The sequence below is a fragment of the Marmota marmota genome, unplaced genomic scaffold (genome assembly GCF_001458135.2).
Source record: "Marmota marmota marmota unplaced genomic scaffold, marMar, whole genome shotgun sequence".
Lineage (NCBI taxonomy): Eukaryota > Metazoa > Chordata > Mammalia > Rodentia > Sciuridae > Marmota > Marmota marmota.
This window is the reverse complement of record NW_025999915.1, coordinates 330,346-350,793: the sequence shown is the minus strand read 5'-3', so window position 1 is coordinate 350,793 and position 20,448 is coordinate 330,346. Positions and strand designations below refer to the sequence as shown.

General features: G+C 42.2%; 2 protein-coding genes and 2 long non-coding RNA genes across 8 annotated transcripts in view; 3 read left to right on the top strand and 1 right to left on the bottom strand.

Moving 5' to 3' along the window:
• LOC107160995 (serpin B6-like) overlaps positions 1 to 20,448 on the top strand; it is a 137,415-nt gene that overhangs the window by 59,001 nt on the left and 57,966 nt on the right. The window lies entirely within an intron of this gene.
• On the bottom strand, positions 1,392 to 17,585 carry Nqo2 (N-ribosyldihydronicotinamide:quinone reductase 2). 5 transcript variants are annotated; one of them, XM_048799972.1, is made up of 8 exons: positions 17,427 to 17,581; positions 14,640 to 14,707; positions 14,179 to 14,276; positions 12,035 to 12,199; positions 9,299 to 9,429; positions 4,906 to 5,019; positions 3,915 to 4,016; positions 1,392 to 1,784 (listed from the first exon to the last, which is right to left on the bottom strand). In XM_048799972.1, the coding sequence occupies exons 1-8, from the start codon at positions 17,469 to 17,471 to the stop codon at positions 1,608 to 1,610; spliced, it is 900 nt and encodes a 299-aa protein (XP_048655929.1). In that variant the 5' UTR covers positions 17,472 to 17,581; the 3' UTR covers positions 1,392 to 1,607. The 5 variants fall into 5 exon arrangements, with proteins under 5 accessions (XP_048655929.1, XP_015363029.1, XP_048655930.1 ...); XM_015507543.2 differs by lacking the exon at positions 14,640 to 14,707 and having other exon boundaries at positions 17,427 to 17,585; XM_048799973.1 differs by lacking the exons at positions 14,640 to 14,707; positions 17,427 to 17,581 and adding an exon at positions 17,195 to 17,355.
• LOC125615731 overlaps positions 17,101 to 20,448 on the top strand; it is a 34,132-nt gene continuing 30,784 nt past the window's right edge. Inside the window, exon 1 of the long non-coding RNA XR_007346316.1 lies at positions 17,101 to 17,272. This is a non-coding gene — a long non-coding RNA (uncharacterized LOC125615731). The remainder of the gene's footprint in view (positions 17,273 to 20,448) is intronic.
• Positions 17,638 to 20,448, top strand: part of LOC125615729 — a 25,583-nt gene continuing 22,772 nt past the window's right edge. Inside the window, exon 1 of the long non-coding RNA XR_007346314.1 lies at positions 17,638 to 17,942. This is a non-coding gene — a long non-coding RNA (uncharacterized LOC125615729). The remainder of the gene's footprint in view (positions 17,943 to 20,448) is intronic.

The following is a 20,448-nucleotide window of genomic DNA, read 5'->3' as shown; positions in this document are numbered from 1 at the left end:
TCTGGAAAAGTATCTGCTAGAAAATGCAGCTGGAAAAGGGTCTGAAGATGCTGCTGAAGAGGGGGAGGGACGCAGGTGAGGAGCAAGATGAAGACGCAGAGGACAGGAGGACCAAGATGGTAACTCCAGCAGGAAGCTGTCTGCACAGTCCAATGAGGGTGGCTAAGAGTGGCTTTGGGAAGGTTAAGGAAGAAGGGCCCCTGGGCACAGGCTCTTTGTTCAGTAGTGACAACAGGGGGAAGGAATGATGACGATGAATATGTGATCCCTTAAACTTGCATTCAGAGATATTCCTCTATCTACCTGTTCCCGTGCTTCAGGATAATTAGCAGTGGTGTCACGGGACCATGTGCATAGCGGCAGAATGCCGTTCAGCTAATGCTTTGAAATTTTCACTGTAACCAGCACATAATGGCTCCAAGTACATGCTAACCAGCTGTTCAATTAAAACTTCATAGTAATAATGCAAGTGAAAAGAAAATAGGGGAGATATATCCCAATAAAGAACTAAAACATTAGCTACGAATGGGTTAAGCTTCCTGGGGAAAAAGCAAAAATTCTCTAGTTGAGTTATTCCAGCTGAGTTATGAAACAAAAACAAACAGAAAAATACAAATCAAGCTTCATGTCCAGAGAACTATCTGAAAATTAAAATTATCATGAAGGTTGAACATAGCAAGATAGATATTAAACACACATTAAAGAAATGAAAGCTTAAGTAAATAATTTCCAGTCAGCAGAATTCAATACAGTAAACTGATGATTGCAATATCTGATCTGGCTGCGTGATAGTAGGAGCAAATGTGACTCCATTTTGTTTTATGACTTCATCCTGTAAAACAACCATGCCAAGTAGAAGAGTCATGACTGGGGCAAGATGTTCTTTTCCTTTTGCTATAGAAACCTTTAAGAACACAAAACTACCTTATGGGGTATTGTTTCTGTAACTAGGGTAACGGGGCTCTGTTTCTGTAACTGGGGTGACTGGGCTAACTGTGATTGGTTAGGCTTCCCTCCGCTTGACTGCACTGTCCCACTTCTGTAACCTGGCTTCCTTGCATTGGCTAGACCCCCCCGAACATCTCTTTTGTGGTTTTCAGGCTTATAAGGAGTGCCCTAGCAATTGTTCAGGGCTGATCAGGGGAACAGCTTTATGTTCTGGTTAGTCGCCACCAGTGTGCTACAATAAAGGCTTGATTCGATTATACATGAGTGGTCTGGAAGTCAGTTTATGAAACCCTGGGACGAAGCTTTAACTATAACAGCTGTATAAAACTCTTGAGATCACTCATTCATAGTGACTTCATAGTGATTATTAACTCTATCCAGTTCACTTTGTTCTAATTTTGTTTTATTTATTTATTTTTTTAAAGAGAGAGAGAGAGAGAGAATTTTTCAATATTTATTTTTTAGTTCTCAGCGGACACAACATCTTTATTTTATTTTTATGTGGTGCTGAGGATCGAACCCAGCGCCCCGCGCATGCCAGGAGAGCGCGCTACCGCTTGAGCCACATCCCCAGCCCCTAATTTTATTTTTGACAGTACCATCTCCTTGCATGTATTCTTAACTGCATCACGCACACGATGTACATGGGACACACAGTGTTATTCCCCAAAGTACCAAGGGGGTGTGCAGCAGATGGGCTCTTCCTCCCAGATGCTCTTTAATCGTTGGGCCCAAGATGCCACCATTGCTTTTCTTTCTTCTTCTGATGAAAACTCAGGAGCAAAACTGATCTGAGGGGCAAGAATTTTAAATCCACAGAAGTGCAAAGCGCCATGCTGAAGACATAAAGAAAAGAACTGATCAGAAACCACATCCTTGATGTATGATTCAGTGAAATGATCAAAGGGAGAATGATAAAAAATAAACCTTCAAAAAATAAAACAGCTCTAAAGCTCCGAGGTCTGGAAACCTGTGACTCCCTTTTAACCTCAGGATGTGGGGAATAAATGAGCAGAAGAGCACGGAGCAACCAGCATTTACAGATTTTCACCTGCAATTATTACTGCTGTTTCCAACCCTAAATGTCACTGTTTTGATTGACTAGACAATTTATGGTACCTTCATAGGATGGATCATTCTAGACTAAGGGTTTTCTAGATATAGTATGTCACTATAGTTGAAGTTATTTGTTAAATGAAAACTACAAATTTTAAGCATTACTTGTTGTATGCCATTTATATAAAAGAGCAATAAACATAACTAACCTATTAATAAAAGTTATGTGTACAAGAATATATATGGGTCTTAAGAAAATAAACCAAGTGATTAAAAGTGATGATTTTGTGGGGTTATAGATAGAGGGGACTTTTTATTATTTTTTTTTTACATTATCTCCCTTTGTCCTGTAACATGTATTTTTGCAAACTGAAAAAAAAGTAGAGATTTTTTTTTAAAAAAGAAAGAATGTAAGTGGGCCTGTGAAGAAGGAAGCTCAGACTTGTTAACTGTCTTCTCATACTTCAGCAGAGTGTCACTAGTTGGAATCACTATTCTTTCTCCTTTCAAAAAGGATCACTTGTTTTCTTAGAAATCTCACACTCAGTCCTGTGCACTGCTTTCTTTAAAACCCACATCCTGGTCCAGGCCTGCCCCAATCAGGGGGGTAGGTGGAGTGGGAGAGGCTCACACACCTCTTACTACAGTATTTTTTCTCACACAACATTATTTCCAGAAGTCAGCTTTTCAGAAGCACCATTATGATCAACAGAAGAAATCAGAAATGGTCTGGGTGAAAAAGTAGTGCTTGGAAATCAACGGCCTCCATAAATACAGAACTAAGTTTTAGAAGACACAGTGGAAAAAGTTGACAAAATCAGCAACAAAGGAAAGGAATTCACTTAAAAATAAATGTGAACTACCTGGAAGGAAGGTTTTCATGGTTTGAAAAGACACACAATAGGATTAATTTTGCTAACATCTAGAATGCTGATAAATCAATTAAAAAAAAACCAGACCCGTGGGCAAAGCATGTTCACAGAAAAAAGGCAATTCCTACTTCTTCTTTTGATTTTCTTTCTTTCCTTTTTTTTGTGGTGCTGAGAATCAAAGCCAGCACCTCATGCATGCTAAGTGTGTGCTCTACCATTGAGCTATACTCTCTACTGCCACAACATCTGTATCTTTTACAACAAGCTCACAGGCTGTGCTCTTCTCTATATATGCTCTCCTCTGATAGAAATCTCTCATGACAGCCTGGAAGCTTCAGGTCTCCTCAGAGTCCCTCACCTAGAGTGTGCTTCTCTGCATCCTTGCCCCCTGCTCTGTCCCTCACTGGGGACAATTTGCACATGGACAACCGAGACTGCTAGAACTCACTCTGCCTACTGCCTTCCCCTTGGCAGATGCCCACTCCTTGGCTACTCATCAGGCCCAGGGTGTTCTCACAGGCATCAAGAGTCCACCTCGGAGAGCAGGTCAGAGTGGGGAAGCTCAGAGTCTTGGGTACCTGGAGTGTGGGCTATCTCCACGGGGAGCTCAGCCAGCAGTGGCTCCTGAGAGGCTACATGGAACACAGGGCCGGGGGCACTTCTCGCCAGGGCTGAGGGTCTGCATGAAAGGCTCTCTTGGGCCTCCCACATGCTCATCACACAAACACACACACACACACACCTGGAACTACCTCAGAGCCATTCTAGTCTCCACAAAGCAGACAACAAGCTAACCAGGTTTGGCTTAGCTTTGGGCCAAATCTCAGAGGCTACAATTACAATACATATTCCCTATTGATCAGCCTTTTCAATGCTCCCAAGTCAGAATTCAAAAGGGCAAAATGTTACCGTCTGTATCCAAATACAGTGAGAATGGTGTGGGGTGGCAGGCTCACATCACATGTCATTTCACACCTTGGAGAGGTGGGGATGTACAACAGGCTAGCATGGCATGGAAGCCTTTTGTCATCTGTTTACCTGGAGTGGCCACAGAAAGTACCGAAAATCTCCACTGACCCCTGCTTTTGAGTACATCTCGGCTGTGCCTCCCGTGGTTAAGGAAAGGAGGGCTAGTTTATCCTGCAGGAGAGAGAGCAAATGCATTTAATGCGGATGCCAGAAGAGGATGTGAGTGCTACTGTGATGCTGGCAAAAAGGTTTACAATGGCCAGGGGAAAATAGGGGGTCACTCACATCTCCCACAGGCCCATCCACAGGTGACAGCTATATCCCAACAGGAGGTAGAATGAAACAAAGGGACCAAGTGAACGCAAAAGCTCTAACATGCCCAGACTTCCAGCAGAAGCCAGCTTCCAGAGACACCATGTAAGTGGTCACTACTTAGGTGCTGTCTACAGAGCTGAGGAGGAGTGGAGCCCAGCACTCAGTGGCCACTCAGTAAATGACGGTGTCACTCGTGGTCCAAGACAGATCTTGTTTATGAGATTTGCTTTCCTCACATACACTCATTTTCTGAGGCTTTCAGAATTTGAGTCTCTAATTTTAGCAGGAAATTCTTTTAGTAAGAAATTCATAGCTGCTAACATTGTGCATCTACCAGATTCCATGCATTTCTCATTGTGCAGTGTGGGTGTTGCATTATCTTGTTTCATCAGGCCCACATGTGAAGTTCAGAGGGATGAACTCATAAGGCCAGGGATGGTCTCTCCATCATGGAGTAGATGACCTCTGGAGCCAGGGCTGACCACTTTGCTGCCCATATTAACTTGCCCACTTCATCCCTAGCCCAATACTCAGCCCCCACATCCACTAGACAGAAAGATCCACAAGTTCAGAAATGATGGTTTTCCTCATCTGTGTCCAGCACTCAATGCTGTGCACATAGCAGATGCTCAATCAGCACTTACTTAAAAAAAAAAAAAGCAGCAGCAAACTATAACTTGATAGCTGCCTCCTCCTTCCTTCCTCTCTAATAGTCCAGTGATCCTTGTCCCTAGAGCCCCCATACCTTGAAAAAACCAGAATCATAGAATCCTGTGATGTCGAAGGCGAACCCTTGGCACAGCACCCTGTCCATCCAGCCCTTCAGGATAGCCGGCACGCTGAAACAGTACAGCGGAAACTGGGGACAGCATATTAAGGAAGAAGAAATACTGTGGCTTGTCTCAGGATTCGTAAGTTAGTCTGTTTGGTGATACAGAACAAATTCCACTCTCCTTCTCCCTGGTGGCTGGGTGGATAAGGGTAATAAACATGGCCAGCTCTGAGGTGTGGTGATAGTGGGAAGGGGCGTAGTTGAAAAATGGTCCTGTTGCTATTATGTTGACTCTGCACCCCGCTGATGCTGATCCCCATGCATAGGGAAGAGATGAAAACTTGACACTGGCTTTGGGGCAGCAGTCCTGTGACTGAGCCAATCAACAACTGAGAAGAAGATGCTGTGGAAAGATCATACACTTCCCACACCCGGGGTGAGTTGTTAAAATCTGGGTGTCAACTGGGACTAATCAGATCCCTTGCTTGGAAATTCTGGATCTAGGGAATCAAGGCCTTGGCATGCAGCAAGAGAAACAGAACCAGGGGCTGGGGTTGTGACTGAGCAGTAGAGTGCTTGCCTAGCATGTGCGAGGAGCTGGGTTTGATGCTCAGCACCACATAAAAAATAAGTAAATAAAATAAAGGTATTGTGTCCAACTACAACTAAAAAAAAAAAAAAAGTTAAAAAAAAGAGAGAGAGAGAGAACAGAGCCAAGGTGCAGGGAGATGTGGATGGAATCTGGTGAGGAAGACATCAAAGATGTTCCAGCTTGGGTCCTGTGTCCCTGTAGCCCAGCCACAGCTCTGTGCTGCTTGTCTAGGAGACTCAAGTGACCAAAGCCCTTGGTATGAACTCCCCTTTCTTTCCAGTTTGACTTGGATTTCTGTTAACCCACAAATTACCCTAAACACATGTGTTTACTTGACTGCTTCTTCTGTAGTGGCAGAAAGGAGCCTATATTGTCCTTGGGTCAAATACAGGTAAAGTGGCTGGTGTGTGTGTGTATGTGTGTGTTTCAACTAGTGAGAAGATGGAAACAAAAGTTTTTTCCTGTAGTAATCAGGCCTTTGACTGATATTACCTTGATAAACATTTGAGGCCTTTGACCCACATCCTTGATAAACAGTTGGGTAGAGAAAACTGGCTTTCAAGTGGCCCAGCATGTACAGAGTGGGGACTTAAAGAAAATGAACGCAACAAGACCTGCATGATTCTACTGTTTGTGGACCACTGGGCTAACAGAAAAATTCACTCCTGTATACACAGGAGGTCAGAACTCTATAATGGCTGCATGAATCTCTCTACTAAACTAAGTAAAGTGTTGTAACTAGGTAAGTGTTACAACTAAGTGTTGTAACTAAGTACTGTGGTACAACACTCACCCAGTAAGTGTGTGAAAATGTGCTAAGAAAACACTGTTGCCATTCTAGGAGTGTAGAATGTAGTATTTGTAAAGAGTCTTATGTAGGACGAATCTCATTCAATACATTAATTAAAGGAAAAACAAACCTGGAATATCACGAGATCAGCTTCCTGCACCTTTTTCTGCTCCTCAGTGATGTCACTGGTTAGACAGTTTTTCTTGTAGGCTTCATAGGCTTCCACCCCATAACTGAAGACCTCAGGATTAGAAAGGTCACCTGAGGAAAGAGCCAAGTGCTCTCACTTCCAGGTGAGAGGTCACAGCCTGTCCCAACAATTTCACTAATGCTGTGTGCGTCTGGACTCCTCAAAGTGAGTCAATGACATTTGCTGTGACCCAACCCAGTTAGGGTACGAGAAGGAACCTACCAGGGCCACTCAGTGAGCATTTCCCACCCACCAGATGCTGTGCTGTGCACCCATCACCCTTCTTATGTTCCTAACAACTGATGACATCATACTAGTTCTCTACCAGTGAGAAAGTGAACTTTACAGAGCTTAGTAGTTTGTTTGGTGACACCCGATTCCTAAGTAGCGGAGGCAGGCACAGAGGTGGGATGACTAGAGGAGCAAGTGTGACTTCCTCCACTGTTCCATGTGCAAACCTGAAGTCACTTTGAGAAAAGCCACAAAGGGAAGTGAACTAGCCATCAATTTGTAATTAAAAAAAAAAAAAGAATGTTCTTTGTTTCCTCTTTTAACCTATTTGTATTTGATTTTCATCCAAAGAATACACACCCAGTGCTTCTAGGTATAAATCTTGTCTTTTCAAGAAAACCAAAGAGAGTAACTATTGTAAGCCAGAGGCTGTGTGGCACCAGGGAGGTAATTAGATGGGGTCATAGCTGCCATATTACATCAAGCCTGAGACCCCTCTGGGCCCTTTATACCTATAGTTGTCCCTCAGTATCCACAGGCGTTTGGTTCCAGGACTTTCCAGGTCATCAAAATCCATGGAAGCCCAAGTCCCTTACATAAAATTGTGTAGGATTTGCATAGAACCTACAAACATCCTCTTGTAGACTTTAAATCATCTCTAAATAACTTCTAATATCTCACGCAAGGTAAATCTATGTAGGCAGTTGTTATATTGTATTGTTTACAGAATAATGACAAGAAAAAATGTTTTTATATTCACTACAAGTGCAATTTTTCCTAGATATTTTCTTTTTTCCATCCTTCCTTCCTTTTATTTTTTTAAGTTTTTTTTTAGTTGTTGACAGACCTTTATTTTATTTACTTTTATGCAGGGCTGAGAATCAAACCCAGTGCCTCATACATGCCGGGCAAGTGCGCTTCCGCTGAGCCCAGCCCCAACCTCCCTTTTATTATTTTTTTTTTATAGCATCCTTTTTAAGCTTTTTATTTAATTAATTTATTTATTTTTATGTGGCGCTGAGGATCAAACTTAGTGCCTCATACGTGCCAGGCAAGCATTCTACCAGTAAGCCACAATTCCAGCCCTTCCTTCCTTTTAAATTGGCACTGGGGATTGAACCCAGGGGTGTTTAACCACTAAGCTACATTCCAAACCTTTTTAATTTTTTATTTTGAGACAGAGCTTTGCTAAGTTGCTGAGGCTGGTCTTGAACTTGTGATCCTCCTGCTTCAGCCTCCTAAACTGCTGGGATTACAAATGTATGCCACTACGCCCAGCTCCAAATATTTTCAGGGTTAGTTGAATCTGTGGATGAGAAATCCACAGATACAGAAGGTTCACTATATATCTACAGAGTTTCAAAATTACACATGGTATGTACTTTTGTTAATATCTAGAATAAGATCTACAACAACCCACTCCAGAAGGTTAAGTATGCTTGCCTCAGGGCTGTGGTGCAGACCTGGAGGATATGTGAAAGGGGCTTGCACTTTTTAGCCTTTGGTTGCCTATATTTTAAAATACTTTTTACAGTAAGCAGGCATGATGGCTTATACCTTTAACCTCAGCAATTTGGGAGGCTGAGGCAGGGGATCTCAAGTTTGAAGCCAGCCTCAGCAACTTAGCAAGACCCTTTTTCAAAATGAAAACCAGAAAGGGCTTGGAATGTAGCTCAGTTGTAAAGCACTCCTGGATTCAACCCCCAATTTACCCCCCAAAATAGACATTGAATTTGAGTTGGCTTTTTCACTTAAAAATTAGTGGCAAGCTGGGTGTGGAGGCTCACGCCTGTAATCCCAGCAGCTCAGAAGGCTGAGGCAGGAGGATCACAAGTTTAAGACCAGCCTCAGCAACTTAGCCAGGTCCTAAGCAACTTAGCAAGAACCTGTCTCAAATAGAACATAAAAAGGGCTAGGGATGCAGCTCAGGGGTTATAAATGCTCCTGGGTTCAATCCCTGGTACAGATTTAAAAAAACAAAACAAACAACACCCCCCACCCCCCCCCCCCCCCCCCCCCNTGGCTGGTGTGTGTGTGTGTGTGTGTGTGTGTGTGTGTGTGTGTGTGTGTTTCAACTAGTGAGAAGATGGAAACAAAAGTTTTTCCCCGTAATAATCAGGCCTTTGACTGATATTACCTTGGTAAACATTTGAGGCCTTTGACCCACATCTTTGATAAACAGTTGGGTAGAGAAAACTGGCTTTCAAGTGGCCCAGCATGTACAGGGTGGGGACTTAAAGAAAATGAACACAAGACCTGCATGATTCTACTGTTTGTGGACCACTGGGCTAACAGAAAAATTCACTCCTGTTTACACAGGAGGTCAGAACTCTATAATGGCTACATGAATCTCTCTACTAAACTAAGTAAAGTGTTGTAACTAGGTAAGTGTTACAACTAAGTGTTGTAACTAAGTACTGTGGTACAACACTCACCCAGTAAGTGTGTGAAAATGTGCTAAGAAAACACTGTTGCCACTTCTAGGAGTGTAGAATGTAGTATTTGCAAAGAGTCTTATGTAGGACGAATCTCATTCAATACATTAATTAAAGGAAAAACAAACCTGGAATATCACGAGATCAGCTTCCTGCACCTTTTTCTGCTCCTCAGTGATGTCACTGGTTAGACAGTTTTTCTTGTAGGCTTCATAGGCTTCCACCCCATAACTGAAGACCTCAGGATTAGAAAGGTCACCTGAGGAAAGAGCCAAGTGCTCTCACTTCCAGGTGAGAGGTCACAGCCTGTCCCAACAATTTCACTAATGCTGTGTGCGTCTGGACTCCTCAAAGTGAGTCAATGACATTTGCTGTGACCCAACCCAGTTAGGGTACGAGAAGGAACCTACCAGGGCCACTCAGTGAGCATTTCCCACCCACCAGATGTTGTGCTGTGCACCCATCACCCTTCTTATGCTCCTAACAACTGATGACATCATACTAGTTCTTTACCAGTGAGAAAGCCGAACTTTACAGAGCTTAGTAGTTTGTTTGGTGACACCCGATTCCTAAGTAGCAGAGGCAGGCACAGAGGTAGGATGACTAGAGAAGCAATTGTGACTTCCTCCACTGTTCCATGTGCAAACCTGAAGTCACTTTGAGAAAAGCCAAAAAGGGAAGTGAACTAGCCATCAATTTGTAATTTAAAAAAAAGAATGTTCTTTGCTTCCTCTTTTAACCTATTTGTATTTGATTTTCATTCAAAGAATACACACCCAGTGCTTCTAGGTATAAATCTTGTCTTTTCAAGAAAACCGAAGAGAGTAACTACTGTAGGCCAGAGGCTGTGTGGCACCAGGGAGGTAATTAGATGGGGTCATAGCTGCCATATTACATCAAGCCCGAGACCCCTCTGGGCGTTTGGTTCCAAGACTTTCCAGGTCACCAAAATCCATGGAAGCCCAAGTCCCTTATATAAAATTGTGTAGGATTTGCATAGAACCTACAAACATCCTCCTGTAGACTTTAAATCATCTCTAGATGACTTCTAATATCTCATGCAAGGTAAATCTATGTAGGTAGTTGTTATATTGTATTGTTTACAGAACAATGACAAGAAAAAATGTTTTTTTTTTTCTATATTTATTTTTTAGTTTTCCGCGGACACAATATCTTTGTTGGTATGTGGTGCTGAGGATCGAATCCGGGCCGCACGCATGCCAGGAGAGCGCGCTACCGCTTGAGCCACATCCCCAGCCCAGAAAAAAATGTTTTTATATTCACTACAAGTGCAATTTTTCCTAGATATTTTCTTTCTTTCTTTCCGTCCTTCCTTCCTTTTATCTTTTTAAATTTTTTTTTAGTTGTTGATAGACCTTTATTTTATTTATTTTTATGCAGTGCTGAGAATCAAACCCAGTGCCTCACACATGCAGGGCAAGTGCGCTTCCGCTGAGCCCCAGCCCCAACCTCCCTTTTATTATTTTTTTTATAGCATCCTTTTTAAGCTTTTTATTTAATTAATTAATTTATTTTTATGTGGTGCTGAGGATCAAACTTAGTGCTTCATACGTGCCAGGCAAGCATTCTACCACTAAGCCACAATTCCAGCCCTTCCTTCCTTTTAAATTGGCACTGGGGATTGAACAAATTCCTGAAGTCAAAAATGAAAAAGACTGATCAAATATTAACTAAATGAAAGTAAATGGAAGCTAAAAGGAAAAAGTCACCATAAGCAAAGTCAAATAAACAAAAACAAAAACAAATTAGGTAAAAATATTTTCGGGTTTGGGTTGTGGCTTAGTGGTAGAGTGCTTGCCTACCAGTGTGAGGCACTGGGTTCGATTTTTAGCACTGCATATAAATAAAATAAGTAAATAAATAAAGGTCCATCAACAACTAAAGAAAGATTATTTAACAAAAAGGATTTACAATTCATATTCCATACTATAGGCTTTTTAATATATAAAGAACTTTTTAAAATCAATAATAAAAAGACTAACAACTCAATAGAAAAATGAACAGATGATATGAACAGATAATTCACCGGAAAGAGAATATTTAATATTTTATTAAATGTTAATTAAAAATAAAAATAAAATGTTAATACAAATAAGTATTAATAAATAGAATATAAGTATTAAGATAATAAACCTCACAATGAGAGAGGGACAAATTAGAACTATTTGGAACACTATCTTTTCACCTGCTAGACTAGCAATTATAAAAAAAAAAAAATGTCAATACTATTGGTGACAGTGAGGAAATAACATTTGTAAACATTGCTGACAATAGTGTAAACTGGTATGAGATTTATGGAGAGCAACTTGGCATTATCTAGGAAAATTAAAATGCACACTCTTTTTCACCAGTAATTCCACTTCTAGACAAACTTGCATATGTGGGAAAACACATATGACTCTGACTGTTCACTGCAACATTGTTTTTGATAGCAAAAGATCAGAAACAACCTAAAATGTCCTTTAGTAGGGAGATACCATGACATGGCCATACAACGGAATACTTTCTACAATAAGAAAAATAAAAGCAACTTGTAAAATGATGAGCATAATATGCTTCCGTTTTTGTAAAATGTAGAGGAAAAATGAAGAATACTCTCATGACTGCTTATAGAGCAAGGACTATCTCAGAAAGGACACAGAGAAAACTGCATCCTGACTACCTTGGGAACAGAGAAACTGGGTTGCTGGGGGATAGGAGGGAAAAGAGCCTGGCACTTTGGACTCCTTGCTGACCTGAGATTTACATATTTTGTGCAATGATTAGCTTTTTAAGACATGTTAAAATTAAAGAATACAAAGAAGAAAGTTAAAAAATAACCAAGCATTTATGCCGTGACTCACCAGTGATATCTTTCCTTGTGGCCCTTGGCTCAAAGTTCATGGCATACAAATCAGACACGGTGACGGTGCATCCCTGCTGGCTCAATTCATCCACTGCCACTTTCTTCAAGGAGCCATTGAAAGACTTGGGTTCTTGGTGTGCATAGACAATGAGCACTTTCTTACCTACATTAGGAGAAGGAGCATTTCCTACTGAACAGCCATTCTCCTTTGTCAAAATCCCATGAAGACTAAGATGAAAATTATATGCTTAGACGCATCACTGCCGTTGAAGCTAAGCAATACCAATGATCTTACTGGATGGCAGTTTTAAAATTAACATTTTTAAATTCAGTTATATCATAGTTCATCTTTACTTGAGTGTGCAAATATAGGTTGAGTATTCCTTATCTGAAATGCCAGAAGTATTTTTGAATTCATATTTTTCAAATTTTGGAATATTTGTGTAGACTTTCTAGGTAAAGCATCCATGATATGAAAATCCAAAATCAGAAATACTAAAATCTGAAATTTTGTGTTCAGAGAATTTTGGATTTCAGAGTATTTTAGAGTCATGAGCTGAAAAATGTTTTGGAGCTTTAGGGATGCTCAACCTGTACATACAAACACAGCAGGCCAAATTATGTCTTCTCAAAACGAAACTACACAATTAAATCCTTTAAAAGCCTGATATAATCTGGTTAGCTCTATGAGAAGTTTTAGCCTGACTCCCCAACACCAAAATAAAAAGCTATCAGAACTCATCTTTTGTGCCAACCCTACAGCTACGGCCCCTTTCAGGCTGGCACACTCTACTTCCATCTTCCAGGTTCATGGCAACTGGGCACTTAAACAAAACACGAGGAACTGTCCCCTTGTCCCTTGAGGAAGGCAGGACTAGGTGAAAGCCATATCTTGGTGGCAATGCTAAAGCAGAGAGGACTCTAAGAACAGATTTTATAGGCACTAGCTGTATTACGAACAGCAGAGGCTTCTGAACACAGTATCGTCCACATTCATGAGAGTCTGTGGGATTATGTACTGAATTCTTCTAGAAGGTAACTTGGTGATTTGCTCTGGTAACATCTAAGACTAAAATGTTAAATGCTTGACTTCAATTTTGCAGTGTAGGATCTTGAAGAGAAACTACATATATTAGCTTGAAGCAGACAGTTTCAGGGTATTCAGTTGAATGTAAAAGGCTGAATTCCATGAATTAAGTAAATTATTAATCTTGGCTTTCTCCGACTCCAATGTTATAAAGGAATTCTACTTGGGGGCTTACCAGGAGAATGGGTGTGAATGAAATCCTACACCAATGTTTCTCAACTAGGGGCAGTGTTGCCTGTCAGAGGATATTTCCCAATTCCAGAGACATTTCTGGTTGTCACTGATGGGGGCAGGCAGAGTCACTGGACTCTGCTAAACAGTCTACAAGGCACAGGGATCTCCCCACAACAAAGCATTATGTGGCCCCAGATATCAGTAGTGCCAAGTTCGAAACATCCAAATCTATAGTAGAATGTACAGAATAAAGTGAATACATATATTCTAAAATGAAAGCATTTCCATGTTATATTGTTGAGTGAAAAAAATAAGTTCCAAAATTCACTGTATAGGTGTGCAGGTGTGTGTGCCTGCATGCATGATAAACAAACACAAAAGTACAGATGGGGGCCGGGGGTGAGCTCAGTGGCAGAGATTCTGCTTACCATACATGAAAAAAATGTACTGAAAAAAAAGAAAAGAAAAAGAACAAAGAACCAACAACAACAAAAAAAGTAAAAATGGAATAATTAAAAAAAAAGTAGAGACAAAATCATTTTAAAATTGGGACTAAAAGTGTAGTTTAAAATTGGGGCTCACTCACTCATTGAACAACTACTTTTTGAGGACCTACTATGTCAGAGGGATGGTTTCTGGAACTGGAGGCAGGGTAAAGACAAGGTAGGTATGGCCTCCATTCTTGAGGAACTTGCCTTCCGGAGTGGGTAAAAATGGACAAGAAAACTAAAAATATTCAAAACAAGATAATTCCAGAGAGTGATCCACGGTGTAAATAGGTTGTACACACTGCTTTGTTGTTTAGGTTTAGATTTTTAAAATATCAAATGATATATTCAATCTTGGATTAAAAGTCTAACTCCCCCATAATGAGCCATTACCTGCCATGCCCGAAGAAGACTGATTTTTTTTTCCTCTGATTTGGTGTGGCAGCCCCAGGCTTTCAGGTGCAGTCACTCTCTTTGGTGATCCCAATAATCTGAAAGAGAAAGTCAACTCAAGGGAGGTGGGGAATGCAGAGGTGAGGTGCAAGTACAAAGTCTAGGCTCTCTGCTTCAGGAGGACATGCGCATGCATCAGAAAAAAAGGCTCTTGGGAGAGGCAAGGCTTCCTTTGGAGACAGGCCTCCAAGGACAAATCATGCCAAATATCAAAACTAACAATTCTTTTTTCTCAGAGGACTTGGAACCTTCAGTGAAGGCAGCCAGCCATAGAGAAGAGGACCTGAGAAACGAGTCACAGGCAGGAAGCAGGCACTGTACCTTCTCAGCCTTTAGGTAATACATGAGGGTGAAGAGGCAAAGGGCAGGCACATTAATAAGCTGACATGCACGCAGGGCACCTGAATACCCAGCTGGTGTTGGCGAAGCCCAGGAGATAGTACTGGGTGTCACTGGGTGCTTTTCCTACCTGTAAATAAGGAGTTGGTTCAGATCTTGTTTCTAGATAGAGATCTCAAAAGTTTCTCTAGGGAGGTAGCCTAGGCCAGTGGAGACTTCCATATGAGATGAATTTTATCCAGATTCCAGTTTTGCTATGTCTAACTATGTGACCTGCAGCAAGTCCCTGTACCTCTCTGTGCCTCAGCCTTCTCAACTACAAAGCCACAGAATGGTTCAGGAGATATCTATATCATGCACATATATACATATATGTGTGTGTAGTGGCTAGCACACGATATGATTCCAGAGGGCCAGGGTGGAGTTCAGTAGTAGAGCATGTGCTTAGCATGTACAAAGCTCTGGGTTCAATCCCAAGCACCAAAAAAAAAAAAGAAAGAAAGAAAGAAAAATGTTAGTTCTCCCTAAGAAGACCTCAGAGGCACAAAGGAGGCTGTGTCCTCACCCTTGGCTAGCCATCTCCAGAAAAACTAGCTTCATGCTGAGAGAGCAAAGGTCCTGCAAGAAACCTACTCCCACTGAGGGGTGGTGGGGGGGTGGGGGAGAAGCTCAGATAAAACTCAACAACAAAAAACAAACAACCCAATTAAAAATGAGAACAGGAATGGAATAGACCTTTCTCTAAATGAGATATATAAATGAGGACTAAGCAAATAAAAAGGTGCTTGGTGTCATTGGTCACTGGGAATAACCAATCAAAATTACAATGAGATATCACCTCACACCCATTAAAATGGCTATCATCAAAAAAATCAACAATCCACAAGGTTGGTGGGAAGTGGAAGGATTTAGAACCCCTATGGACTGTTGGTGTGGATGTAAAAAGTGCATCTGCTATGGAAAAATGGTACAGAGGTGCCATTTTAAAATGAAGTTACCATGTACCCTGCAATTCCACTTCTGGGTATAACTTCAAAAAATTGAAAGCAGGGTGAGATAATTTGTGCACCCACATTTACAGCAGCATTATTCATAGCAGCCAAAAAGGTGGAACTGACCCTCTGGCTGGATACTGCACCCAGGTGCTAAGGCTACAGAGATGAACAAAATAGATGAAAATAGAACCCTTACTCTTTGGTGGGTGGGGGGAGAGACAATAAACAAGAAGGCAAGGAAGGCACAGAATTCCAGACAGAGATATGTACTAGTGATGATGATAAGTAATAGTGATAGTGCTAAGAAAATAAAATACCTTTGGGCAGGAGTATGTTTGCTATTTTAGATAGGGAGCTCAAGAAGGGGTCTCCAAACAGGGACAGTGAATACGCAGTTTGCCATGCAAAAATATGGGGTCCAGGCAGACAGAATAGCAAATAAGTGCTGAAGTGGGGACTCTGCTGAAAGGTTTGAGGAACTAGAAGGACTATTTGGCTGAACTATGGTTTTTAGTTTCAGTTTCATTTGTTGGTTTGTTTAAGAGGTGGTAGGGGATACAGTCAGAGTTGAGTGGGGTCCAACCAAGCTGACCTTATAGGGAAGGGGCAAAACTTTTATCCTAAGCCTAGCAAAAAGCCACTGGAGCCTCTTAAGTAGAAGAGTAGTACTGAAAGGTTCCCAGTGTCACTGCAGACTCAGAGATGCTCAGCCTGAGATTGTCAAATTGAGGGACCAGAGACATCTTGATTTGGATCAAATGCTTCCATTTAAATGCTTCCTGGCACCCTATGCATTTTTCAGCATTCCCAGGCCTCACCACTCCCTATGTCTTGCTTGGCTCAGGTGAAATATTTCTATCACATGTCTTGGCCGTTCAAGCCACTTTAGTAATCTGGGTTCCCAATTCCAAATCATCCACTTCGTCTAGAGGTTAAGAATAAGAAACTGAGGCCCACAAATGAGGGACTTGTTCAAATAAACAAATCTCCAACACAGGCTCTTCACCCTCAGGCACCCCATCCACAGCAAGAACAACTCACCTTTGTTGGAAACCAACAAAGGATAAAAGTTTTACCCAAGTCCACAGGAAGAGTCATGTGCTTTTAAACTATACATACCACACCAAATGTGTTCTATTTTTGACATAAACATCATTTCATCTTAATGCATCCAAATGCTATTTTATGAAGTTTTCACTTTATTACTTCCTAAGTCTCTTTCCACAGTCAGGCCCCACACTGGTCACTGGAACATCTAGACATTTCTTTGTGTAGCTACGCCATTGTCTGCCTGCCTTTTGTGCTCATTTAGGTTACTCTCCTCTCCCCACCCCAGAACTATACCTAGCACTATTAGAAGTCTGTATGATTTATACAAGTTTCTTTTCATGTCTTTTCTTTGGCTGAGGTTTCCAGAGATTAAAGTTCACAGAAGCTGTTATTTTCAGAGATTACTGGTTAGGAAGATCCCGCCCCCCAGCCCCCCCCCCCCATTAATTACCACAATGTTTTTGAAAGCACAGCCAAACTACAGCGGCTCTGTGGCGCTTCAGTAAACGGATGGCACCCTTCATGAATCCCTGCTCCCTTATTAGTAATATGAGGATAATGCGGTCACCTACTTCACAGGGCTGAGGGCACATTAACGAGATCATTCGTGTGAAGCACTGTGCCTGGCATGCGGTGGCGCCCAGGGAGAGGTAAGAGATCATATTTTCCAGCCGGTCCAGGACCCGGAGTGCCAGGAACCACGGGGACACACATCTACAGTCTAGCTGGCAAGTTGTAAGCCAGAGACCTCTATGGCCTGCAGTCCCTCCCCAGCCCCCAGGTCCCTGGCCGGTGGGCACTCACTCTCTGGCCAGCGCGCCCTGGTAAGCGGCGGAAGGGCTCGCACATGTGCGTCCGTGAAAGGACACTCCGTATCCGCGCCAGCTTCCAGCTACCCAACCTTGCCCTCGCAGGCTCCACTCGCTGTACCGCCGCGGCTGCGCTTTGGAGCACCCGAGCCCCCTGCCAACTCGGCGTGGAGGCGCCCCGCCCTCTCCCTGAGGCCCCGCCCCAAGAACGAGCTCCACCCTGCACGCCCCCTCGCCCCCGCAACAAGCTCCACCCCGCACGCCGCCCCGCCCCTCTGATAATAAGGAGGCGCGCCTTGGCTCTGCGCTGTTGGAGGCTGGGCTGGGACAGGTGCTGCATCGAGCAGTGGAGGAGCCCTCCTCTCGCAAACCTGGTGTGTATCCAGATTAAAACAAAGGAGGATCCGTAACATGCTGCTTAGCAATAAAAAGGAATGAGCTGTGGATCCACTCGACAGCCGGCTTGAATCCCCATGGAATTACACTGAGTGAAAAAAGCCAATCCCAAAAGGTTACGTACGGTATGATTCCATTTCTTGAAAGGACGAATTATAGAAATGAAGAGCAGATTAGCGGTTGCCAGGAGTTAGGGAGGGAAGTGGCTGTGGCTATAAAAAGGATCTGCGGTGATGTAAATGATCTCTCTGGCTGTATCTGTGTCGATTGTCTGTGTTGGTGTGTGGTGTAGTTTTGCTAGGTGTTGGGGAAAGCTAGATAAAAGGTGTATGGGTTAAAAAAAAGAAATTTAATTGACACAATTAAGTTCAGGGCTGAAGGACATCCCCAAGAAAGTGAAAGAGCCTATGGTTAGTCGGTGGGTGGGAGGGAGTTTAGAGGGTACTGGTGAGCAGTTTGGGCTAATTGTCTCTTTTTTCAGCCTTTTTCTGGTGCCACCTTATTTGGTAGCCCACCTGCCATTGTGGCCCCTCCCAAGGACCCTGGACCTCTCCAAGCTTGTTTTTGGTGTCCTGGGATGGTCTATTCATGCTTAGAGCAGAGAGAAGCTTTTGCCTGCGTTTATAATGTTCCTAGTGAAACTTGCTGTTGATTGTACTCCATGTCAGTTCTTGGTTCTTCTCTGCTTAGATTTAAGGCTTTGGGTTTTAGATTTCTTTTCACTTTTTACCTACAGTGGAACATCACAGTGTTGAGTCAGGTTGGTCTGTGTGCTGCTGCTGTGAATTCCTGGTATTCAGAGGTGGGAATATGGCCTGAGATGCCCTCATAACGCTGTGTGCTCCCCAGCCAGAAAACCGGGCATCCTTATCTTGTGAGCCCAAATCCTAGAGGTCATCTTCATTTTGGAATAGAAAAGCAAGTGTAGGGAGCTTTAGTACCCGGACCTTGGTCATGCATGACTGTGGTACAGCACCGCCACCTTGTGGCAGATAGGAGAAATCACAGATGTGGACTGAGCCAGCTGCTTTCTGCTTGGGACTGGAAGCTGGAATGCCTACAATCCATGGGTTTTTTGAACTTTGTAAATTGAATGGTGGTTGACTCTAGGACAATTTAGTAGAAGGCCGTTTTAAAAGGGAAAGAAAAGAACTTCCTGCTAATCTGGTATCGTTGCAATTATTGCCAACATGTGAGATGTGACATTTTTGTATTCTTGAGTTTTAGGAGGATGTCTGTGCTCTCAAAATGAGATTAGAGTTAGCATCAATGACAAGCATCACCTCTAGTGGCTTGAAGATTTCCATTTTTTCATTTCATCTTTAAGTTGAAGAAATGCAAAAATAGGATTAAGTATTTTAGGCAAGGAGGCAGATAATCCAGTTATACATTTCCTCTTCTCAACTCCCCATATTTTATTTAAGAATAAAATGGAACATAGTGAAACTACCTTAAGGCCAAGCAAATTAGCTAAGCTATCAAAGAGCTGATAATTTTGGATTTCATTTAATGATAGCTCTTACCCTCCTGTTAACAGCATCCACTTTCTTTGGGAAACTGATTTTTTAAAAATATCATTTGTGTGTGTGTGTGTGTGTGTGTGTGTGTGATGTTATTTGCCATTTACCATTTTAAAGTGTACAATTCAGTGGCATTGATTACATGTACAGTATTGTACAACCATTATGATCATTTATTTTCAAAAACTTTCCATCACACCTAACAAAAACTGTGTTCCCATTTGCTATCCTAGGGCTCTTGAATGTCCTCCAAAGGCACACATGTTGAAGGCTTAGTCCCCAGCCCATGGTGTACTGGGAGGTGGTAGAATCTTTAGGAGACTGGGTCTAGGTGAAGGAAGTTAGGTATTGGAGGCATGCCCTTGAAGGGATATTGGTACCCTGATCCCATCCCCTTCCTCTCTATTTCCCCACTACAGTGAGGTGAACAGCCACTCCCCCTCATGCTCACTGCCATGATATGCTGCCTTGACATAGGCCCAAAAGTAAGAAAGCCAATCAACTGTGGACTGAGACTTCTGAAACCATGAGCCAAAATAAACATTTCCTTCTTCAAGTTGATTTATCTCAGGTATTTTGTCACAGTGATAGAACACTAACACACTATTTAACAATAACTTCCCACTCTCCCCTCCTCCCAACTGTAGGAGTCCAGCTCTGGCAGAGGGTCTCAGGAGACAAATGGATGGTGAGGAGTCACCTAAAGGAGGTGGAGAAACAACACAGACACAAAAGTGAAGGTGCTGAATCCCAATCTTTACTTGTGAAGTTAATCATATATACTTTGCGTTTTGGCAGGCTCACAGAATTTCGTGGTTACAAAACAGGAATCATTATTCAAAGAAACAAAATATTACTTAGCTACAACTAGATAAGAAGAATGTATCTTGGCTTATGCATAAGCAAGCATTTTTACTTTCAGTTCCCGTTTTGCTTTGAGCTGTTTCTGCTTAGTTAGCTTTCAATAATAGTTAGAAATGTCCCAGACTATTGGCCTGTACCTTGACTATTCTTTCTTGACTTACTGACTAGAACCGGCGCCATGGTTATGGCAAGTGGTTCACTTGAAAAGAGAGGCTACTAATTTTAATCAAACAAGAG